Source organism: Sinocyclocheilus anshuiensis, unplaced genomic scaffold, assembly GCF_001515605.1.
Source record: "Sinocyclocheilus anshuiensis isolate Anshui unplaced genomic scaffold, SAMN03320099.WGS_v1.1 scaffold627, whole genome shotgun sequence".
Lineage (NCBI taxonomy): Eukaryota > Metazoa > Chordata > Actinopteri > Cypriniformes > Cyprinidae > Sinocyclocheilus > Sinocyclocheilus anshuiensis.
The window spans coordinates 738,554-759,037 of record NW_015549703.1 but is presented as its reverse complement, the minus strand read 5'-3'; the positions used below and the strand labels follow the sequence as shown (position 1 = coordinate 759,037).

At 36.3% G+C, this 20,484-nt stretch overlaps 5 protein-coding genes across 8 annotated transcripts in view; 2 read left to right on the top strand and 3 right to left on the bottom strand.

Moving 5' to 3' along the window:
- Positions 1–6,381, bottom strand: part of pms1 (PMS1 homolog 1, mismatch repair system component) — a 27,225-nt gene extending 20,844 nt beyond the window's left edge. For both annotated transcript variants that reach the window (XM_016449952.1, XM_016449951.1), the window contains exons 1-6: positions 6,301–6,381; positions 5,985–6,126; positions 5,552–5,734; positions 4,875–4,977; positions 4,630–4,793; positions 2,561–2,677 (exon numbers count right to left, since the gene is read on the bottom strand). In XM_016449952.1, the coding sequence (XP_016305438.1) occupies positions 2,561–2,677; positions 4,630–4,793; positions 4,875–4,977; positions 5,552–5,734; positions 5,985–6,126; positions 6,301–6,302 (711 nt within the window). In that variant the 5' untranslated portion in view covers positions 6,303–6,381. The remainder of the gene's footprint in view (positions 1–2,560; positions 2,678–4,629; positions 4,794–4,874; positions 4,978–5,551; positions 5,735–5,984; positions 6,127–6,300) is intronic.
- Positions 6,382–6,784: 403 nt separating this feature from the next.
- Positions 6,785–13,382, top strand: ormdl1 (ORMDL sphingolipid biosynthesis regulator 1). The gene is made up of 4 exons (XM_016449950.1): positions 6,785–6,876; positions 9,899–10,081; positions 11,560–11,711; positions 12,050–13,382. The coding sequence occupies exons 2-4, from the start codon at positions 9,908–9,910 to the stop codon at positions 12,183–12,185; spliced, it is 462 nt and encodes a 153-aa protein (XP_016305436.1). The 5' UTR covers positions 6,785–6,876; positions 9,899–9,907; the 3' UTR covers positions 12,186–13,382.
- On the bottom strand, positions 11,084–15,569 carry LOC107660599 (probable inactive tRNA-specific adenosine deaminase-like protein 3). 3 transcript variants are annotated; one of them, XR_001631022.1, is made up of 3 exons: positions 15,485–15,569; positions 13,696–14,916; positions 11,084–11,096 (listed from the first exon to the last, which is right to left on the bottom strand). XR_001631022.1 is itself a non-coding variant. In XM_016449948.1 (2 exons), exon 2 carries the CDS (start codon positions 14,868–14,870, stop codon positions 13,854–13,856), a length of 1,017 nt encoding a protein of 338 aa, XP_016305434.1. In that variant the 5' UTR covers positions 14,871–14,916; positions 15,485–15,569; the 3' UTR covers positions 13,590–13,853. The 3 variants fall into 3 exon arrangements, 2 of the variants coding, with proteins under 2 accessions (XP_016305434.1, XP_016305435.1); XM_016449948.1 differs by lacking the exon at positions 11,084–11,096 and having other exon boundaries at positions 13,590–14,916; XM_016449949.1 differs by lacking the exon at positions 11,084–11,096 and having other exon boundaries at positions 13,590–14,916; positions 15,427–15,535.
- Positions 15,570–15,801: 232 nt separating this feature from the next.
- Positions 15,802–19,486, top strand: osgepl1 (O-sialoglycoprotein endopeptidase-like 1). The gene is made up of 7 exons (XM_016449946.1): positions 15,802–16,159; positions 17,151–17,538; positions 17,631–17,835; positions 18,175–18,323; positions 18,515–18,645; positions 18,733–18,804; positions 19,390–19,486. The coding sequence occupies exons 1-7, from the start codon at positions 15,963–15,965 to the stop codon at positions 19,472–19,474; spliced, it is 1,227 nt and encodes a 408-aa protein (XP_016305432.1). The 5' UTR covers positions 15,802–15,962; the 3' UTR covers positions 19,475–19,486.
- A 107-nt stretch (positions 19,487–19,593) lies between these two features.
- Positions 19,594–20,484, bottom strand: part of LOC107660654 (ankyrin and armadillo repeat-containing protein-like) — a 12,044-nt gene continuing 11,153 nt past the window's right edge. Inside the window, exons 20-23 of the mRNA XM_016450041.1 lie at positions 20,356–20,465; positions 20,051–20,247; positions 19,913–19,959; positions 19,594–19,810 (exon numbers count right to left, since the gene is read on the bottom strand). Coding sequence (XP_016305527.1) covers positions 19,635–19,810; positions 19,913–19,959; positions 20,051–20,247; positions 20,356–20,465 — 530 coding nt within the window. The 3' untranslated portion in view covers positions 19,594–19,634. The remainder of the gene's footprint in view (positions 19,811–19,912; positions 19,960–20,050; positions 20,248–20,355; positions 20,466–20,484) is intronic.

Below are 20,484 nucleotides of genomic sequence, written 5' to 3'. Positions count from 1 at the left end.
GCCACACCGCCATAAAGCCCAGATCGGTGGAGTGTTGCAGTGATGTTTGTCCTTCTCTAGGTTTCTCCCACATGCATATGATCATGGAGCTCAACTAGAGTGACCATCAGCTTCTTGGTCACCAGTCTAACCAAGGCCCTTCTCCATCAATTGCTCAGTTTGGCCAGGAGGCCAGCTCTAGGAAGAGTTCTAGTTGTTTCAAACGTCTTCCATTATGGATAATGAAGGCTAAATGATTCTGTGAACCTTCAATGCATCAGAATTTTTTTCTGAACTCTTCCCCAGATGTGTGGTTTCAACTGTCCCAGATAAGGGTATGAATACTTATGCAATGGAATCATTTGTTTTTTATTTTTAATAAATTTGCAAAGATGTTAAAAGCCTGTTTTTTGCTTTGCCATTATAGTGTATGGAGTGTAGAATGATGTGGGAAAAAAAGTAATTTCAAGCAATTTAACATAAGGCAGCAACATAAAACGTGAAAAACAATATATGTTATATATATATATATATATATATATATATAACATTACATTGCATGCTAAAATAAGTTCTAGGTTTGTAGTTATATATATATATATATATGTATGAAGAGTTCAGATGAAAAATCCTCTCTAAGTGCGTCTGAAATTTTTTTCTAAAATGAGCATTTTTATCAGGCTCCCATATTTGTGTTCACTTTAATTTTTAATTGCATAGAAAATGACCTATACATTGCCATTAGAGTAAAATTACTGAACATAAACATAGGAGCCTGATAAAAATGCTAATTTTAGATGAAAATTTCAGATGGCACTTAGAAGCTTTTGCATCTGAACTCTTTATATATATATATATTCTGGTTCCAGGGACATGGCAAAAATGGCAACATCTAAACAATCAAAATAGTGAAATTATTAAAAATTCACCCTATGTTCACTTTATTGTGATTTTGTATTAAAAGAAAACTAATTTGATTTCCATATTTTAGTAAATCCAATACATCAACGATGGGAATACACTTGAAAATATGCTGCATAATAGGAGCGACCCAAAAATGCTCAAGATTAGTCAAGCAGGATTAGTGTTAAGGAGCACCGCGGGCAGTGAGCACATTACACCTGCAGAAAACACACATGCAGCACAGATACTCTACTGCTGCAGCACATATTAAATCTTTACATGTGTGTCTTTGTGAGTGAGAGAAATGTCACTAAACTGGATTAAATCAAGCTTACTGTTTTTTTTACCAATGCGTAATACTATATAACACATATTTGTTTGAACTAATTCTTGCTCATTGCATTTGTAGCAGTGTATTAAATCTGTGCCAGAGCAGTGGGATTGTGGCCTCTGGCCAAAACAGGCAGGTTACGTCCCTCTGAGGCCCTTTCACCACGTACATTGCAGTCCCTGAGGGCTCCTTTAATTCACTGCTGCATTTGTCGCAAAGTTTGCCGCATTCGGTGCATAGGTCCACTGCTGACACTGACTGTAACGTGATCCATCCCTGACCGCTGCAAGGTAAACGTTACACGTGGTGTCTCGCGAAGATACATAGCCTTTCAGTATGTGTAATTCTACAGCTTCTATGATTAAAATACACAATTTTAGCTCTGAAAATTTAGGAAAAAAAGTATTTGGACTCTTTAGTCACAATTAAATAATTTATATAACAAAATATCTAAACAAACAGGCATTTATTTTAAAGAAATAAACAACACAAATATACTTTTTAGGCAAAAAAAATGTTTAGGTTAAAAATTAATAAGAATGGATTTATTTTTTCAAAGTGAAGACAGAAAATATTTGGATACTTAAGTACCCTTAAAATGCATAAATGTAGTTGCATTAAATAACAAAATATCAAACCAAAGAGGCATTTATTTTAAAGAAATAACAGCACAAATACACTTTTCAGGCAAAAATAAAAAAGATTGTTAGGTTACCAATTAAGTAAAAATATATTTATTTTTATGACACCTTCAGTAGCTTCACAAGCTTCAGTAGAACTGACTTCAAATTTTGTTTGTAAATGCCACTTGGTTTGACATTTTGACATCTATGCAATGCCATTCAAACATTTTTATGTATGATGTGTCCAAAAGTGTCCATATACACTTCAGGGCCACAGCATTTCTATGTATACATATCAAATATTAGCTAGAAATTTGAATCCTATCCAGAAAATTAAAAGGCTTTATATAAGGTATAACCTGGGTAAGAATGCTGAGTCATTCATGCAAAAAGTCATCGCTGCGGAATGCACAACCAGGAAAAAGAGAAACAGCTCTCCAGGGAGAGGAAAGCCGTTCGGAATTAAGTTGTTACATGAGTCTTTAGGTTTAGCAACCTGACAGAAGTGCAGGGACATTTAAAGTCAGCTCAAGACACATGCAATCGAAATGAACCCCCTGATTGTTTGAACCTTGAAGCACACTCTTTTATGAAAACATTCTGTGGAAAAAGAGTTTCCTATCGCAAACCGTCATGGCAGCCCCAGAGCTGGTGCATCTGTGGAACCCTACTGCTCATGCTGGAAACGATAAATATGCTCGTGTTTTCTCAGTGCTTCACTGACCTCTGGTTGCTCCTGGTGATGCTGGACGGGGAGCATGTTGGCTACGGAGGCCGCTCCGAGCACGGCCATGAGGGCAGTTCGGTGATCCGACACCCTGGACTTCTGCCAGACCACAGCCTGTAACAACACGGTAAAACAGGTCAAGTTATTTTTCGGTCATCCTAAAATAAGACCACCTGTGGGACTGCATGCTCGCAAACAGCCATTAGCCACCAATCAAGTCTTCACAATAAACAATTATACTTTGGAGAATGTTTGGATATTACAAAAGCAACTGCGCAGGGAGCACTGCATGGACAAGCCTTGCCAACTTTTCATGAGGATTTTATACCATCTGGCAGCATCAAGCAAACATGCTATTTGCACAAATGCCATTTCAACGTGAGGAGCGCAGTTACGCATATATTTTCACACCCGTGCGTTTGCCTGTCGTTGGCACTTCCACATGCAAGTATATATATCCAAGGTGTTGATTTCTGAAAGCATGCGGTCCGCAGCACACATCTCTGCTATGAAATATACAACTTGGTGACTGTAAAGAGATCAGACTAGTAAACAGCTTTTTGAGAAGTCATGAAACCCAATGCAGGGTGAAGTGCAAAGTTTGTGATACGAGATATGCCTGGAAGTGCTGATGGCATGAAATGAGTGTATGGCCCTCCCCCGATGATCTACAACCAGAATGATATGAATTTAATGAAAGGTACGCAAGGTCTCACCGAGCAAGGCCAGATACGTATGCTATCATGAGGCCAGGCTGTTACTGAACTTGCGAAAACACTCAGAGAACTTATACCACTTAGGTTGTTACTTTAGGATCATGTGGCAGTGTGAGATTCGAAGGCTTAGTGGTTCATCCAGTGGTTGCATTGCTAATTTTGGACGAGAAGCAGGCGAAATGTCCACTTTTCCGGGTTACGCTCTAACTTATGACAATTCAAACATGTATAAATGCTGGAAATGTCCAGGCTGTCATCATAACATGCATGCAACATTCAGGAGTTTTCCTACAGGACTTAAAACAATTTTTTTTTTAAAACATTGTTATATTACATCATTGTTATATTACATCCACATACATGGAATGGCATGTTAAAATTCTTTTATCAACTTTGCTGATTAATATCAGGATTTAAAACATGAGATTGAAACTGCTACGAGGAAGCACAGAGTCAATACAGTAGTGAGAAACCACAGCAATAAACAAGTTACATAAGTTCTAATTAACGTTAGTCGAACACTATTAGCTGATAACTGACATCCTGCTGTGTGATGGTTAAATGTCACTGAATGTGGGTAAAACCCTAGAGTAATACCACAGTATTTTTTGATGTGGGACGCCACCTTGTGGTCAAATGTTCACTACCATTCAAAAGTTTGGGGACAGTAAGATTTTTTTTTTTTTTTTTGCCTTTTATTCAGTAAGGATTTATTAAATTGACTGGCAATAAATATAATTATAATGTTAAAAAATATTTCTATTTCAAATAAATGCTGTTCTTTTGAACATTCTACTCATCAAAAAATCCTGAAAAAGGTATTTAAGCAGCATAACTGTACTTAAAACTGATAATAAGAATAATTACATTACAATGAGCATCAAATCTGCATATTAGAATGATTTCTGAAGGGTCATGTGACACTGAAGACTGGAGTAATGACTGCAAAAAATTCAGCTTTGCATCACAGGAATAAATTACCGGTACATTTTAAAATATATATTATATGCATCATTTATTTGATCAAATAAATGCAGTCTTATCAAGCATAAGAGACTTCTTTTAAAAACATTAAAAAGGCGTACAGACCAAATACTTTTTTAACGACCTAATACTTTTCAACAACTTATAACTGAAGACAAAAATGTGTAAGGTTCATTTTATCCATCATGACATATTCCATTAAAAAATAGTTTGAAATCTTACAAATATTGATATATCGCCAGTTTAATCCCAGATTTTTCAAGTGTTTTTAGACTTTGGGCAACAAAAATCAGTTGACCACTATTCTTGTTCAAAGACATTGTAGTTGCACAGTCAAAAAGTTAACACATGAAAGCCGTAACATACCTTGTTGTGGCTCAATGTGATCCTTAACTCAGGCTTAACAACAGCATAGGCCATGAGTAAGTTCTGGACCCTCTTCAGTTCCTCTTTGCATTTCTTAGTGTTGGAATAATACTGCCGTCTGACAGGGAGGTTCTTGAACAGATTTGCTACACACACAGTGGTGCCTGAGGGAAAAGGTATGTTAGAAGCAGTCTGTTGTTCCCATAAATCAAGAGTTTAAAAAAAATGCATTAGCAGACACCTACCCTCGCCAAGATGTGATGGCTTTTGAGAGACGATCTGTCCATTGTGATCAACTGAATACTGAATGCTAAAATCATCATCTGTGGTTCTGGTTGTAATTACCACCTGGTAGGTGAAGAAAAGGTCAATTACAGAGGAAACATTTTCAACATTTGTAATTCAATGAATAAAAAGGATCCTCATGGACTCATTGAAGATGCACAGTATTTTGGTACCACTGGAGTTATCTGCCAATATTCGCATTTTTTATTTATCAGTGTCAATCAATATTGGATACTGGAAGTTACTGAATATTTAATAATTATGCACATAATTTCTGCCCGTTTGTACTTTTGCCATCATCTAGTTCTAAATTTCATCTTTAATATCACTTCACTTAAATTGTAATCATTTAAGTCATTTTAATTTATGTTTAATTTAACATAATCTTTATAAGATCTCAAAAAATGAAGGCTTTTTAAACTGCACATTATAATACAGTACTGCCTAAATTCACTTTTGGCATTTAAAAGGAATGATTTTACTTTAGTATACTTTATTTTTCAGCCATAATAATCCAGGATTTTAATATCAGCCATAATTGTTTTCATCATTTTCGTAATAACGATTTCAGCTACTATTTTTTATGTGCATCACTAACTCAAGCAATAAAATCAAATATAAACTAGTGAGATGTAACCTCTGATATGGCACATATGGATGCCAGAGCCTCTCCTCTGAAGCCGTACGTCTCTAGGCGCTGCAGGTCTTCGTGGCAGGAGATTTTAGATGTGTAGTGTTTTACTGCCATCACAGGAACATCAGCAGCTTTGATTCCAGAACCATTGTCTCTGACTTCAATGCGATCCAATCCATAATTCTCCTGACCACAAAGAAACATGAACATAGATTTAGCATAGCTATTAAGAGTGGCCCCAACAATATTTGAACACTTAAGCCACGCTTAAACAATTTATAAATGTCATTGCACTAGAAACAAAATATCAAACAAAGCTGCATCTGCAAACTAATGATGCTAGAACTTATTTAAGAAAAAAACTAACTCAATGACATGAATACATTTAAGTGTCCTAATACTGGCCACTATGTTTGTTGATAAAACGTGCATTTACCAGTTTGACTTCAAGGCTTGAGGAACCAGCATCAAGTGAATTTTCAACCAGCTCTTTGACAACATTCAGAACAGATGTTATAACCTGAGAGCTGCACAGCAGACGCACAGTCTCCGGTGGAAGCGCCTTCATAGTGTGCTCCCTAAGAAGAAAAGTTTTAAAACTGAGACAACAATGGCCACAAACCTGTCATCTTCGCAGATTATCGACAAAAACTGCAGGGTAGCGTAAATTCTAACGATCAACCGTGACATTAACAGTATGATACGTTATATTTACAGTTATATTTAAAATGGGCAAACATCTTCCGACTTACATTTCGTAAAATAACAATAATCCGTTAAAAGTTATCCGATAAATTCATTACACAAGTGTACGTCACATCTTTTTAAGACTCCCTCCAGTATCGGATATGACTTACCTGGCGCCTAAATTACGTCATTGTTATTCTCTGCTTTGATTGGATGCTTTTTTTTCTTTGTCGTATCTTTGTATTTATATTGCTTATAAATCAATAAATGACATTTTTAATTGTTATGGCTATGTTTAAAAAGTATACAAATCCTTAAAATTAGCATGTTTTCATGTTATTGATATTTTATATTTACAAACGGTCAAATAAAACTCCACTCATTAACCGACTAACTAATAGCAACCCAATTCTTGCCCTATCATAAAAAAAAATAATTTGAAACCTTCGTTAGTGGTGTTTCATTTTGTAAACATTATGCCTTTTGGTGGGCGTGTCACGCCAATCTCGCGAGGTTTGCGCTTCTAATCCCGTTAGCCGCGATAGCCGTTGTGCTAGCGGAGTGTGTGCAGTGAGTCAGCCTGCAGTGCGCGCAGCGGAGGCCGGCAGCTCTCCAGCCTGCATCACCCGAACGCAAACAAGGTACCGTTACTTAACTCTTATGAAACCAACGCATTTGTGCAGCTACTTTAAAACCAAATGGGCCAAAATCGGCCGATAAAGGTGGGATTTAAGAGCTTTTATTGATGTTTGAGGTGTTTAATGGAAGTAGAGTGAAACAAAAGCAACTGGTGTTTGTTATGAAAGCAGCTGATGCTAAATAAAGAGCATTGCTCATGCGCAAAACCTAAAGCAACTCACTATAATAGCACAGACTGGAGCATGTTTAAAGAGTTATTCAAGTGGTTGAATGAAAGAAGACAGTAAGCTGTGCAGGAATAAGACAGGGATTTGTTATGTAGCTGTGCTGCTAACTCTATCTGTGTCATGGACTTGTTTATCTCCTGCAGCTGCTACTGAAAAACCAACATGAATTTTTATGTAATATTTAAAAAAAACAAAATGTTAATGCTCAGTCTGCTGTCTTTATCGTTAACGTGAAGCTACGTATTAGCAGCATCTATTCAATATTACTTCCTCTTAACTGTTTTGCTGTCTCACTGGATATTAAAAAACATATTACATATTTTACACAATCAAAGAGTGAATCATATTTAGGGAAGAATCAATTGAGTGGTTATTTGATGTTGCCGTAGCAGGCCTTAAACCTTTGACCTCAGTCTGTTTTGCTTTTATTGCATTTATTTGTATGAGAGAAATAATAACAGAAAAAAAATAATGTCATTTTGTTGTGGATGTTTTCTTTCATTGTAACATATATCAAAAAGCAATTGACTTGGTGAGTAGAAACCAAGATGAGTAAATGATTTTGGTGAGAAATCATTAGATGAGAAACAACCAAAAAAGTAAGCTGTATATTAGGTAACATTGAACTTTGACTTTCGAACAGCTGCACAGAATGTTTACCAAGGAGGATAAAGCAAACAGGCCATAAAATGTCACTTTCACCCTTTTGCTCTTCCAAAGAAGAACCGAACCGAACAGTAATGCATTAGGGCAAAGTACTATAAAGAATTACCCCATTGTGTGTTTGTGAACATGCTTCTGTTGGCATATAGACGAGACATCATCTGTAAGACAGCTTCCACTCTTAACTATTACTTTTAAAGCCATAAAACAACTACTATAGATTGTAGATTTTAGTAGTGCATAAATGATCGTTCATTTGAATAGTTAACAATCAGTTTTACATCTTATTTCACTGAAATTAACTAGACTGCTGCTAAATAGATTCTGACACTGAAATGTTACTTTTAGTTCTGATGAAAAAACACTTAATCACAACACACTTTTATCTATGTTAGTCATTTTATCAATTCATTGTTATAAGTTAATTGATTAGCCAAATAATTTTATGTTGTTTTTTTTGTCAGATTTAATAATTTCTTTAAAAAAAAAAAAAAAATGTAAATACAAAATGTTATGTTTTATTTATTAATTATTTTATGTATTAATTATATTATGTATTATTTAATTAACAATTAAGTAATCAGGTCTTTATAATTTAATTATTTTATTTATACAGATTTTGTTGCATTTAATGTATTATTTGACTCGCAGTTTCCATTTTGACATTTTGGACTACGTTAAAAAATCATGTGTAGAAACAGTTTTCAATCAGAAATTGCGGTACCCGTTACCGGCACCATGCACTCCAAGTCCAACTTGGCCACGTGGCCTTTCTTGGCATGGTGGTGTCCATGAAAACTGTAATGCAGGCGAGACAGCATCTGTTGGCGCTGGGCCTGGAGACGCTTGTTTTCACTACGAAGCATTCGCAACGCCAGCATAATCAGCAGAACCAGGATAAGCCCACCCGCGATGGGAACTGCTATCACTGCTGCCCGGAACCACACCTCTTTAGCGGATGCTAACTCTTGCACCCTTGTGATCAGGTTCTGATTGGAGCTGTAGTATCGGTCTAGATAGAGAGAGAGAGCATGGTGAGGACAAAGTGAGATTTGGATTTTTATGAAAAAACAGCATGAGGAACGCTAACGTGTTACGTTTATACTTGTTCCACTCTTTTTAATATCTTAGCGCACCTTTTTAATTAAACAGGATTACATTTATGTGCTTTGAGCCGTCTGTCAAAGGACGCTGTGAGAAGCACATTCCAGCACAGTGGGAATGTTTCATGATCCACGTGCAATAAAAAGTATGTGATCTGAATCCAAGTGCTAAAAGGTAAACTGCCAGTTACCCACAAACTCGCACTGCACTGGAAACCATTAAATATCAGCCTGCAGTTTGGAGCCGTGAGAGCAGTAAAAGTCAATGTGTGCGCACATGTATGCCTGATATTAAAGAATCTGTCACAAGGGTCCATGTTTGCACAGGATTGACGTCAGACATCAGTAAAGATAGTATCCTACTTCGATTAGATAAAAAAATATCTACGCATAAAGGAATCACTGTCCTACTGGCCCATTCAATGTCAGACACTCTATACCAAGGTAAGGTTAACGGGACAATTCACCCAAAACTGAAAATTCTGTGATCATTTATTCACCCTCATGTCGTTCCAAACCAGTATGACTTTCTTCTTTGGAACAAGAAGAATTTATTTTGAAGAATGTTTCAACTGTTTTTGCCCATACAATGAAACAACCCCACTGACTTTCAATGTAAGGACCAAAAAAGATATGGTAACGCTTTATTTTAAGGTGTCCCTGTTACACATGTTACATGTACTTACTATTATTAAAACAATAAATTGTGCATTATTACATGCAAGTAACTCTAAACCAAACCCTAATCCTAACCCTAACCATATAGTAAGTACATGTAGTTAATTAATATTACTCCGTACTTAAATGTATAATTACACTGTAACAAGGACACAAAATAAAGTGTAACAGAAATTGCTAGCAAATTTCACAACCAATAACAAAGAAACAGCGAGTAGCATTGAATCAAATATGCAACTTTGAAATAGAAAATACTAATTCGGTTTTTCTTGTAAAATGCACTCCAGTAAACTCTTATTTACAACTTCTAAAAATCATGTTTTACAGTGTACTGTTTTTTTGTCTATCGACAGAAAAGCAAGATGAACGTCGGTGTGGCCCACAGTGAAGTCAACCCAAACACCCGTGTGATGAACAGTCGAGGGATATGGCTGACTTATGCGCTTGGCGTAGGAATGCTTCACATTGTACTGTTGAGCATTCCTTTCTTCAGTGTTCCTGTTGTGTGGACCCTCACAAATGTTATTCACAATTTTGTAAGTGTCCCCTGTTGAATAATCCTTTGTTCTATCCAATTTCATTCCCCTGTCTATGGGTTGTCATTTTCTCAGTGGTGCCCCGAGGCCAGTTGGAGTCTCGACAATTGATGCTTCCTTAGTAGTCTGTGTGGCATTGTTATGTAAGGACTCGCTCGCACAAAGATTCAAGGTCAACAGCATGACATCACCAACCAAGTTTAAGCTCTCTGGCACATGATGATGTATGACAGCTTGTGCCACAATGATAAAGGGATGGGATACTCTAATGTTTCTGTTGTCCTGACATGGAAGACAAATTTAGTAAGTGTAAGTGATAGGAGGGAAGGATGATCACACATCTATATTCTAAGTCTTCCGAAGTTATATGATAGCCTTCCAGGAAAAAATAGAACAATTTAAGTCATTGTTCATTAATCATTTTTGTCTCCACTAAAGCTCTCAAATCTCATTTGCAAAGAGATTTTGAGACTTGTTAAAGTCAGGGTTAGTATAGTTAACTATACTAATCTTGAAAAAAATTAAAACTTAAAAAAAAAAGAAAAAAAAAAAAAGTTGTTTGTCCATACAGTGAAAGTGAGTAAGGTCCAGTGTTGTTCTGAAACGCTTTGACTTTCATTCTTCATCTATCCATTTAAGCGTAAAAAGATAAGTTCATTTACCCAAAAATGACAACCCTGCCATCATTTACTCACCCTCATGTCATTCCAAACCCAAACTTTGGTTAATCTTTGAAATACAAATTAAGATATTTTGATTGAAACCTGAGAGCTTTCTGTCCCTTAATTGAAAGTATCTAAAACTTAGAAGATCAAGAAAGGTCATAAAAGTTGCTTTATATGATGAACAAGTCTAATTTAGGCTTTTATAGACATAAATGCATACATGTACATCACATATGGCAAGCAAAGAAGCTTGATGCTGGGGTTTGGTTTGCTCTGTATGTGTGTTGAGCACTGTTTAGATGTAAATAAAAGCCTAAATTAAATCTGATCATCATAGAATGTGTTCATATCTTCTCACGACACTTGAATTAAGCCACTCAAATCTTTGATGATGCCTTTATGACCTTTTTGGATCTTCTAAGTTTTGGTTACATTGAGTTTTAATGGAGGGACAGAAACTTTATCACGTCTCGTCAGTGTCTGCGCCACGAGTGGGCCCAAGGGGGGCCTGTCCCGGCCACTTCAGTCTCTGTGCCCCCCCACCTTACCTATTTTTTTACTGAGGGGGCCTGGAACGCCCCCTCAGAAAAGCAAATGCCCCACCAGTTTGGCACGGACTCTGCTTTTCATTAAAAAACTTGAATATGTGTTTAGAAGATCAACCAAAGTCATGCAGGTTTGGAATGACTTGAGGGTAAGTAAATGACAGAATTTTCTTTTTTGGGTGAACTATCCCTTTAATATGAAGAGGTCCCATTGTTACGACATTTGAGAATGGGTTGACATTTGGATCATCTTTCTATCTTCCCGCAGGGTATGTATGTGTTTATGCATGCAGTGAAAGGCACACCATTTGAAACACCAGACCAGGGAAAGGCAAGACTTCTCACACACTGGGAACAGCTGGACTACGGCGTGCAGTTCACATCATCTAGAAAATTCTTTACAATCTCACCAATCATTTTGTAAGTTATTTTTGCCATCTTTTGCACAACGTTTACCCTCTCAAAGAAATGTTTAACATAGGTGATACAGGTTTTTAAATTGCTCTTTTATACTATTTCATCTTGTTACTCACAATGAAAATGTCAAAGAAAGCTGGACTGGTGTTAAAACACCAACCAACCAATTGCACAATATTTTGAACTAAATATAAAAATCAATAAGTTAACTTTTCTCATCTGAAATGTTACCTAAATGTGAATGGTGAATATTACAGACATATTTTGGTCATTAAAGACCTTTATCATATAAGATCCTGTACTTATTTTGAAGTGTGTAACACTTGTTCTTTTCTTTGCAGGTATTTTCTCGCCAGCTTTTACACGAAATACGACACAGCTCATTTTGTGATAAACACAGCTTCGCTTTTGAGTGTTCTCATCCCCAAACTGCCACAACTCCATGGAGTCAGGATCTTTGGAATAAACAAGTATTAAGCCCAGTGTTCAGAGGGCACAGACCAACTCGGAGCTGTTGCCTGATGTGGGAGAGGAGATAACCCTTTGTACTTTGTACCGCAGTTGTGTACACTTAGCAGTTTTGTACAGTCTGTGTAATTGTGAGTCTCTTTGTTTGATATATCTTGAGAAATTGTTGTAGGGACAAGTTAGGAGGACAATTCCACAAGCATTAATAACTTAAGATATTTAATGTGTTTTCGTTAGTTGTTTTGTGATCCTCGTGGATCTGGGCTGGCCCAGGTTTCATGGTTAATTTCTTTTTCCGTTAATTAGTTTTTGTTTGTTCAAATGTGCTCACAACACTGATACACTAAGATAGTTTTATGCTTTTAGCGTCACTTCACATTTCTGAATACATTCATAGATAATTCCATGAATTGACAAAATGTGTTTTTAAAATCATTTAAAAGCCATGAAACCTTTCTGCTGTTTCGTTAATGTTATCATTGCTTCAGAGACAAATAAAAAGTCAGTTTGCATGATTTCCTGAAAAATATTTGTTCATCACAATACTATGTGTAGTTTTGTTTAGTTAATGTCTTACAGCTTATAAGTGACAATGAAAAATATTAACATGAACAAAACTTTTAGGCTTTTAAGTACCGAGTCGACATGAAATCAAAAATAGAACTTTCTTAATTTAATACATATTTCTGGTCTCATTTTGCACATTTTATTGGTGTACATTATTTCAAAGAACATTTCCTTATAGATTTTGAACTGCATCCTCTGCCCTGAAACAAAACATCAAGTTCTTCCCTACATTTTTTCATCTTCTGTTTGAATCTGAATATTTCAAGTTGACTTTTAGCTCAATTTCAGTATGTCATTTTAAATGTCTGGATCATTACCAAGCTTCAGCAAGCCATCATGTTTCTTTGCTCTTTTCTGTCAGTATTACTGAAGTTGAGAAACTGTAACATAGACCCATTAAACTATTTGTATTCTTCCACTTTCTTGTCTTTTGACAATATTCGCGAAGGCTCGACTGTGCCAATTGTTTTGTCCTTTTGTTTTGAGAAAAGGAATGAACATAGTATGTGGTGTGTTGCATGACATGCAGCAAACAAATAAAACGTTGCAAAGTATTAGAAACGCTGTTGTTCACTAGAGAAATAAATTGTGTGAAATATAAAATACATTTAATGTAAATCATAAACTCGTACAATCATAAACACCACTGTTCAAAAAGTTGAGGTTGGAAAGATTTCTTAAATATTAAGAAAGTTTCTTTGCTCACAAAGTCTGGATTTATTTAAACAAAAATACTGTAACATTTAGAAATATTTGTATATATTAAAATAACTGCTTTCCATTTTATTATATTTTAAAATGTAATTTATTCCTGTGATGTCAAAGCTGAAATTTAAGCATCATTACTCCAGTTTTCAGTGTCACATGATTCTTCAAAAATCATTCAAATATGCAGATGTGGTGCTTATCAAACATTTCTTAATCTCAATGTTGGAAACTGTTGTGCGGACACATGATTTGATGGTCTGATAAATTGAATATGAAATTTAAAGGTAGACAACAATTTTTAATACTTGTTATTATGGTCTTAAAAAACATTTGCTGTAGTTAGAAATGTAAAAACAATTAAAATGTCAACGTAATATTGCCTCTAATTATTAAAAAAAAAAATCACTTTTTGTGTAAAGCTTCACATGCATTTAGCATCACACCTTTAAACACTTTAAAGTGATGATTTAAATCTTTTTGGCAGTGAATTTTATACTTGGTTCCCAAGGCACCATCTGCAGAGGACGCTCCATAAAACACTCTGTTGATTCTTGAGTGCACCAAAGCCATTGCACACATCACGCACGGCTCTCGAGTGACGTAAAGATCATATCCGGTGCAGATGTAAGGCAGACCGGTTTCTTTGGCATTGCAAGCATTCCTAAAGGACTCGGAGCTGCTAAACCGACAGGTTGGATATTTCTCGTAACTGTAGGTGCCTCCTCCTTGCCCACAGGCCACGAGATCAATACAGACCATGACAGCGTGATGGAGCGGATGAGAGCCGTGCTTACAATCATGACCCACTGCAACAATCTGCTCCGATTCTGGGTCAACAATCACTGCGCCCACCGCATCCATTCCCATCATCCCGCCTGATTTTGCAGCCTCTACAGCTGCCGTCATGTACTTTTGCATTTTAGCTTTCTGATCAGTAGTGAATAACTGGCCTCTCAGAGCAGACGCCACTTGTTTGTCCTCGTGAAATGATGTAGGCCAGTGTTTACTAGCTTTTTCAAACTGCGGTCTGGTTAGTGGAGGATTGGCGGGTATTTCGACAAGGAAAGGTTCTCCCAAACCACTGGAGTGAAAAGACTGTGAGCAAAGCAGATCAGCAAGCGTAACTCCTTTGCAGTCTATCACCTGCACATCCCTGGCCAAGCACACAATGACCTCCAATGGATGAGAAGTGCTTTTGTCTTTGCAAGCCCTCACTCTTTTTATGTGCTGCAGACCGGGTAAAGGGTAGATCAGGGAAAGCTCTTTGACCAGGCGAGATGTTTGTCTTTTCTCGATGATAGGTGCTGCATAGGCCAGCAACAATTCAGTGTCCCGGGACTGTTTGTCAGAGAGAACTGGAAGAACATCCCAAGTGTCATATCTGTCCATTTCTTTCCTTCTTTTGGCTTGTGGCTCCATCTTGTTCTATCCATTTAATAGATTGTCAGGGGTTTCCTGATGTCATCTGCAGAAGCAGAACGTGACAGTAAAAGTTATACTGACTGAAAAACTGTCTGAGACTCAAAATGTCCTCATCGATATAGTTAAATAAATCCATAACAAAAAACGTATGTTATTTGAAATAAAATGAGCTTTCTCATTTTCATTTAGTTTAACATAATGTACTAAAATAATTACACAAAAACTGAAATAATATATATAGACATAAAAAACTAATACAAATGACAAAAATACACACAAAACAAAATAAAAAACTGAAAATAGCCAAAGAAAATAAAAATATTAAAAACCATAAACGTATCTTAATCATACTAAAATAAAAGTCATGCACACTGTAATACAGAGATGTATCTAAATGGATAGTGTAAAAAAAAAACATTGTAATACATTGATAATATTTTAACTTTTTTTGTAAAAAGTAAATATTTTTAAGAGCCTATATATATTTTTAATATTTAAAACAGAATGAATTAATTTAAATTTATAAATACACGTGCAGCTGATAGACCTTTACCTTATTTGGAGGAACAATGACCTTTAATTATCAAATAAGTTAGAAATTGTCCAACAGCATTCTTTATAGCAGCCAAGTGTGAAGAATTCATGTTGTGTAAAACATCTCTCCCATGCGAGTCTTGATCCCTCCTGTATTATTATCCCATTGGAAACCAGCGCAAGCGCTAATGGTTCCGTTTTGCTCTTTATTCTAGACTTATAAGTCGTTTAGCTATGATATTATTATTAGCATACTTATTTATTCATCAAATGGGTATAGACATCTGTTTTTCTATAATACTATTTATCATTTTCATCTTAAAGAAAGTCTAACGGAACCCAACTTTACGTATGTTGTGAGTAGGGTGTATTTATAAGTAACGCCTTGATCATACAGGGTCATAAATTAAGTTTTACAAGAAAATACAAGTGCAGTGTTAGCAGTGTTTTCGAGTCGCTTTAATTGTTGAAGCGTATGTATCCTTTCAGATTACCGTCGAGTTAAATCAGTGATAATCCAGTGGAATCGACAGTGAAGCGTCAGTGTTTATCAGCATGTTCCCGTGCGCTCTGAATGGAGCTGCTCGCTTCTGGATGAAGCACTGCACGTCCCGAAGAGCCTTCAGTACACTGCGCTCTCGGTTCGTTTTGGGGATTGAGACGAGCTGCGACGAGACCGGGGCGGCTGTGCTGGACGAGACTGGAGCGATTTGGGGAGAATCTCTGCATTCTCAGAAAAAGACACACCTGGAGTAAGAATAGCCACTGACTTCATAAATGTCCTCAGTTGATGCATAGAGTAACACTAATCACATATTTTCATGATCCTAAAGGAACAGTTCTCTCAAAAGGCCATTCTGTGGTCATTTATTTACCATCACAGTGTTCCCAAAAAAAAAAAAGAAAAAAAATCATCATGAGTGGTCCATGTGACTTGTGTATTTAAAGCTGTTTTTATAAAAAAAATGTAATTGATTTTTTTTGTCATTTGTATTCATTTTTTAAAATATTTTCATGTTTTTTTTTTATTTATTTTTATTCAATGTTAAAGTAATTTTAGTACTTCAACTTTAACATTTTATTTCACTTAATTGGCAAGGCAGCATTTGTAATTTTTATTTACGTTTTTCATCTAATATTTATATTTTATGTCAGTCTTGTTTCAATCCACAAACCACAATTTTTAATAGTCTTCGTTTTTATTTAACCAAAACAACACTGACTTCACATCTTAAGCTATACAGTAGCTTTAAGAAACAGATAAGTAAAGTCATTATTCACTGAAAATAACAGCTGTAGTAACTATTCACTGTCATTGTATAGGGAAAAAAACAGCTCAGATATTCTGCTGTTATTTTACTTCTATATCATTTTACTTGTTTGTGAGAAGAAACACTTTTTCATTTTCACACTGGAAGTTGGCAGGCTTTTAGTTAGTAGGTATATCAAATCAACATACTAATCCATTACTAGCAAATTAGAAAACTACTAAATTAGACTATTTAAAAAACTACTAAATTAGAATGTTTGTGAATTCTCTCATCCAAATCAAAATTTTAGTATGTTTTTGCAACTTTTTGTTTTGTTTTCATAAATGTAGGTCATTTTCAGGTCAGGACTATGTATGCAAATTCCAAAAATAGCAAAAAGGTGATTAAAAATATACAGTTTTATATACATAAGGTAAGGATAAAAAATGACTGCTGAATTATGGTGCATTTAATTTCATTTGTTCTCTTACAGTGCGGGTGGAATTATCCCAACTGTGGCCCAACTCCTACACAGAGAAAACATCTCTAGAGTTGTCCAGGAGGCCTTGGACAGAAGTGGCATTGAACCCAGTGAACTCACAGCTGTGGCCACAACAGTGAAGCCTGGTCTCGCCCTTAGCTTAGGGGTCGGCTTGGATTTCAGTCTGAAGTTTGTGAGACTTCACGAAAAGCCGTTTATCCCTATACACCATATGGAGGCACATGCCCTCACTGTAAGAATGCTACACCCCGTAGACTTCCCTTTTCTCGTGCTCCTTGTCTCGGGGGGTCATTCTCTTCTTGCACTGGCCAAAGGAATAGATGAATTTCTTCTTCTGGGGCAAACACTGGATGTAGCAGCCGGGGACACTTTAGATAAGGTACAGTATCAGGATATCACATCCGTTTCAAATACAAGGAAAGCAGTAGGATGTTTATAATATAAACTGTTTATCTTTCCTTTCATTGACAGATTGCTAGAAGACTTTCTCTTAGGAATCACCCAGAGTGCTCGACTTTGAGCGGTGGACAAGCCATAGAGCTTCTGGCGAAAGAGGGGGATCGACTCGCATTTCATTTCAAGTCACCCATGGGGCAGCTCTACGACTGCAATTTCTCTTTTGCTGGTTTGCGAAACCAGGTGACAATGGCAATAAACAAAAAAGAAAGAGAAGAAGGTACTTTATCTATTCCTTTAAAATAAAAGAAACAGGTTCTTTTCCAAAAAGCTTTTGAGCTGCCTACATAGACAGCTGCCTTTTTAGGCAGCATCTGGACTGAAATGGCAGCTTATAAGTGACTGATTTGAAAAACCCTAAACAGGCAGCAACTCTGCATGTGATGCAAATATCTCTTCTCATTTGAAGTACACAGGAGACTTGACTATTAATTGGCATTAACATGCTCACACCAATTAATTGGAATAGCAATGCAACAGTCTAATAAGGCTATATATATATTGTGTGTGTACAGTCCTAATCCGTTATTATATTACCGTATATGTTATGTTTCCTCAGGTGTTGAAAAAGGACAGTTATTATCATGTGTTAAAGACATCGCTGCTGCCTCACAACACACTGTGGCGTCTCACATAGCCAAACGAACACATCGTGCCATTTTGTTCTGTAAATCCAAAGGTCTTCTACCACAGCATAATCCAACCCTGGTAAGTTCTCAGCACTCCAGGACCTGGTTGTGGCATTTCATTTTAAAATTAACTCGAGCTTGGCTTAATCATTTTACAATATTTAAAAACTTCAACCAATAAATGCCTGTGAATTGACATTTGGTCAAAATTCCACTCCAGACTTTCTATCCCAACCAAAAATCTACTCTTCCACTTTTGCACCTTTGTAGGTTGTTTCCGGAGGAGTAGCAAGTAATGAATACATCAGACAGACTCTGAAAATTGTCACAGATGCCGCTGGATTGCATCTGCTTTGCCCTCCGACAAAATTTTGCACTGATAATGGAGTGATGATTGCATGGTAAGAGCATAAAAATGGTGCATATTGCCTTACAGCCTTGTTGACATGTATAAGACACTGACTTTTGTTCCTCACTATTGTTGTTAGGAATGGCATAGAGAGACTAAAGCAAAGAAAGGGGATCATGTCCTATACCGAAGAGGTCAACTATGAACCAAAGTAAGTTAAAATGACATTTGCTTTGCTAGTAAATAAATTGGACTTATTTACATTTTCAATGCATGTTTCTGGTCTTATTGTGCACAATTTATCGGTTAATGTAATTTCTACGTTTTAAAAAAAAATTTGTCTTTGTAATCTTTCATCAAATAAAATATATATTTTAAGTGAGTGTTTTTGTAACGTTTATATTTTAAAATCATGTATTTATTTATTTTTAGTTGACATTTTTAAGATTTAATTATTAGCTTTCCATCAACTCAAAAACCCCACTTTAGGAAACTCTGATGTAATGTGATGTTTAATGCACGTCTTGTTGTTGATAACAAAGAATGGAATATATGTTGTTTCTCTTTATATTTTTGACAGTGAGGTACAAAATAATCCTATTCAAATCTTAGGTCAAAAGTCATCAAAAAGTAGTCCAATTAGATTACCAGAAATGTGTAATCTAATAGATTACATTTCTAATTTTCATCATATAATTTGTGATCAGTAACAGACAGTTTGTAAGTAATCTACCCAGCACTGATTGTATATGATAGGAGTCTGTTTTGATGTCATGAAATCTTTCATTCATTTTAGGGCACCACTTGGATTAGACATCACTTCAGAAGTGAAAGATGCTGCAATCAAACTTCCCCCATTAAAACTGAGGATAAACTCTTGACATGCTGTTAAAAGGGCATCTCCTACTTATTAATAAATGATTATTTATTTAAAGAAATGTAAATGTTTGTGTTTTGCAAATGCTTTAATTCAAAGTTTATGATGTTATTTCTTTTCAATCGCCTTTTGGTGTGAACGGCAGTGCCGGAGATCATGACCTTTCATGTATTTTCATTCAACCTCTGTTTTGGGGCACTGTGGCAGGACGTCTGTCCCGTTCTGAATCTGGGGTTGGCAGTTCTGGCCCTCTGTCTTACATGGTGTGGCAAAGGAGCTGGTGTTTCTCTGTCACCGATTGCTGACTGACTACACCTATCGTTCACTCTCTTTGCCAGTCCTGGTAAGAAATGATATAGCGCAAACAGCTGTATGTGAGAGATATTCCTCATTGCTTTAGCCAGCATCACAATATCACTCTGTCATGAATCAATTGAAATACCTTTATTATCACGATGAGGCACAGGAGGGCCGCCATTTATCTCCAAACTGCAATGGAGAAAACAGAAAGAAAACAAATTATGCTTGTGAATTATCAAAGGCCTCATATTCAGCTACTTCCTGACTAAATTTAAAGCACCTGAGAGACGGCAACCCTATTCTTCTCTGTCTTTCAAACTCTGCTGTAAAGAATTGCGATATTCTGGCATCTTTAGCTAAATTCTCCATTAGGAGGTCATATATGTGAGGGGATTTTCTACATTTGGCCAGAAGCTGTCGATGAGCATATCGATTGGAGGTCAGGTAACCCAGAGCACTTGCACAAGCTGTTCGAACCTAAAATGTAGGAAGGAATAATAGTTTCAAAAATCCTAGAAATACTGTTTTAAGCACGTATTTTTGTTGACTGGGAAACATTGCATTAGCCAATTAAACACAATCAACCTCTTCATCCTCTGAGTCCAGATGAGCAGAAAGATGCTCTACAGCACCCATGGTGACAATCGCATTAGTAATACCTGCTCTTGTGTGAACCAGGCTAGCAAGTAGTTGTGCTGGAGTAAGACAAGATGA

Bases quoted from the DNA above. Each gene is read 5' to 3' on its own strand.
- LOC107660599 (XM_016449948.1), bottom strand. From the start codon at position 14,870: ATGGAGCCACAAGCCAAAAGAAGGAAAGAAATGGACAGATATGACACT.
- ormdl1 (XM_016449950.1), top strand. From the start codon at position 9,908: ATGAACGTCGGTGTGGCCCACAGTGAAGTCAACCCAAACACCCGTGTG. The intron at 10,082-11,559 runs GTAAGTGTCCCC...ATCTTCCCGCAG, and splicing joins CAAATGTTATTCACAATTTT to GGTATGTATGTGTTTATGCA. The intron at 11,712-12,049 runs GTAAGTTATTTT...TTTTCTTTGCAG, and splicing joins ACAATCTCACCAATCATTTT to GTATTTTCTCGCCAGCTTTT.
- osgepl1 (XM_016449946.1), top strand. From the start codon at position 15,963: ATGTTCCCGTGCGCTCTGAATGGAGCTGCTCGCTTCTGGATGAAGCAC. The intron at 17,539-17,630 runs GTACAGTATCAG...TTTCATTGACAG, and splicing joins CCGGGGACACTTTAGATAAG to ATTGCTAGAAGACTTTCTCT. The intron at 17,836-18,174 runs GTACTTTATCTA...ATGTTTCCTCAG, and splicing joins CAAAAAAGAAAGAGAAGAAG to GTGTTGAAAAAGGACAGTTA.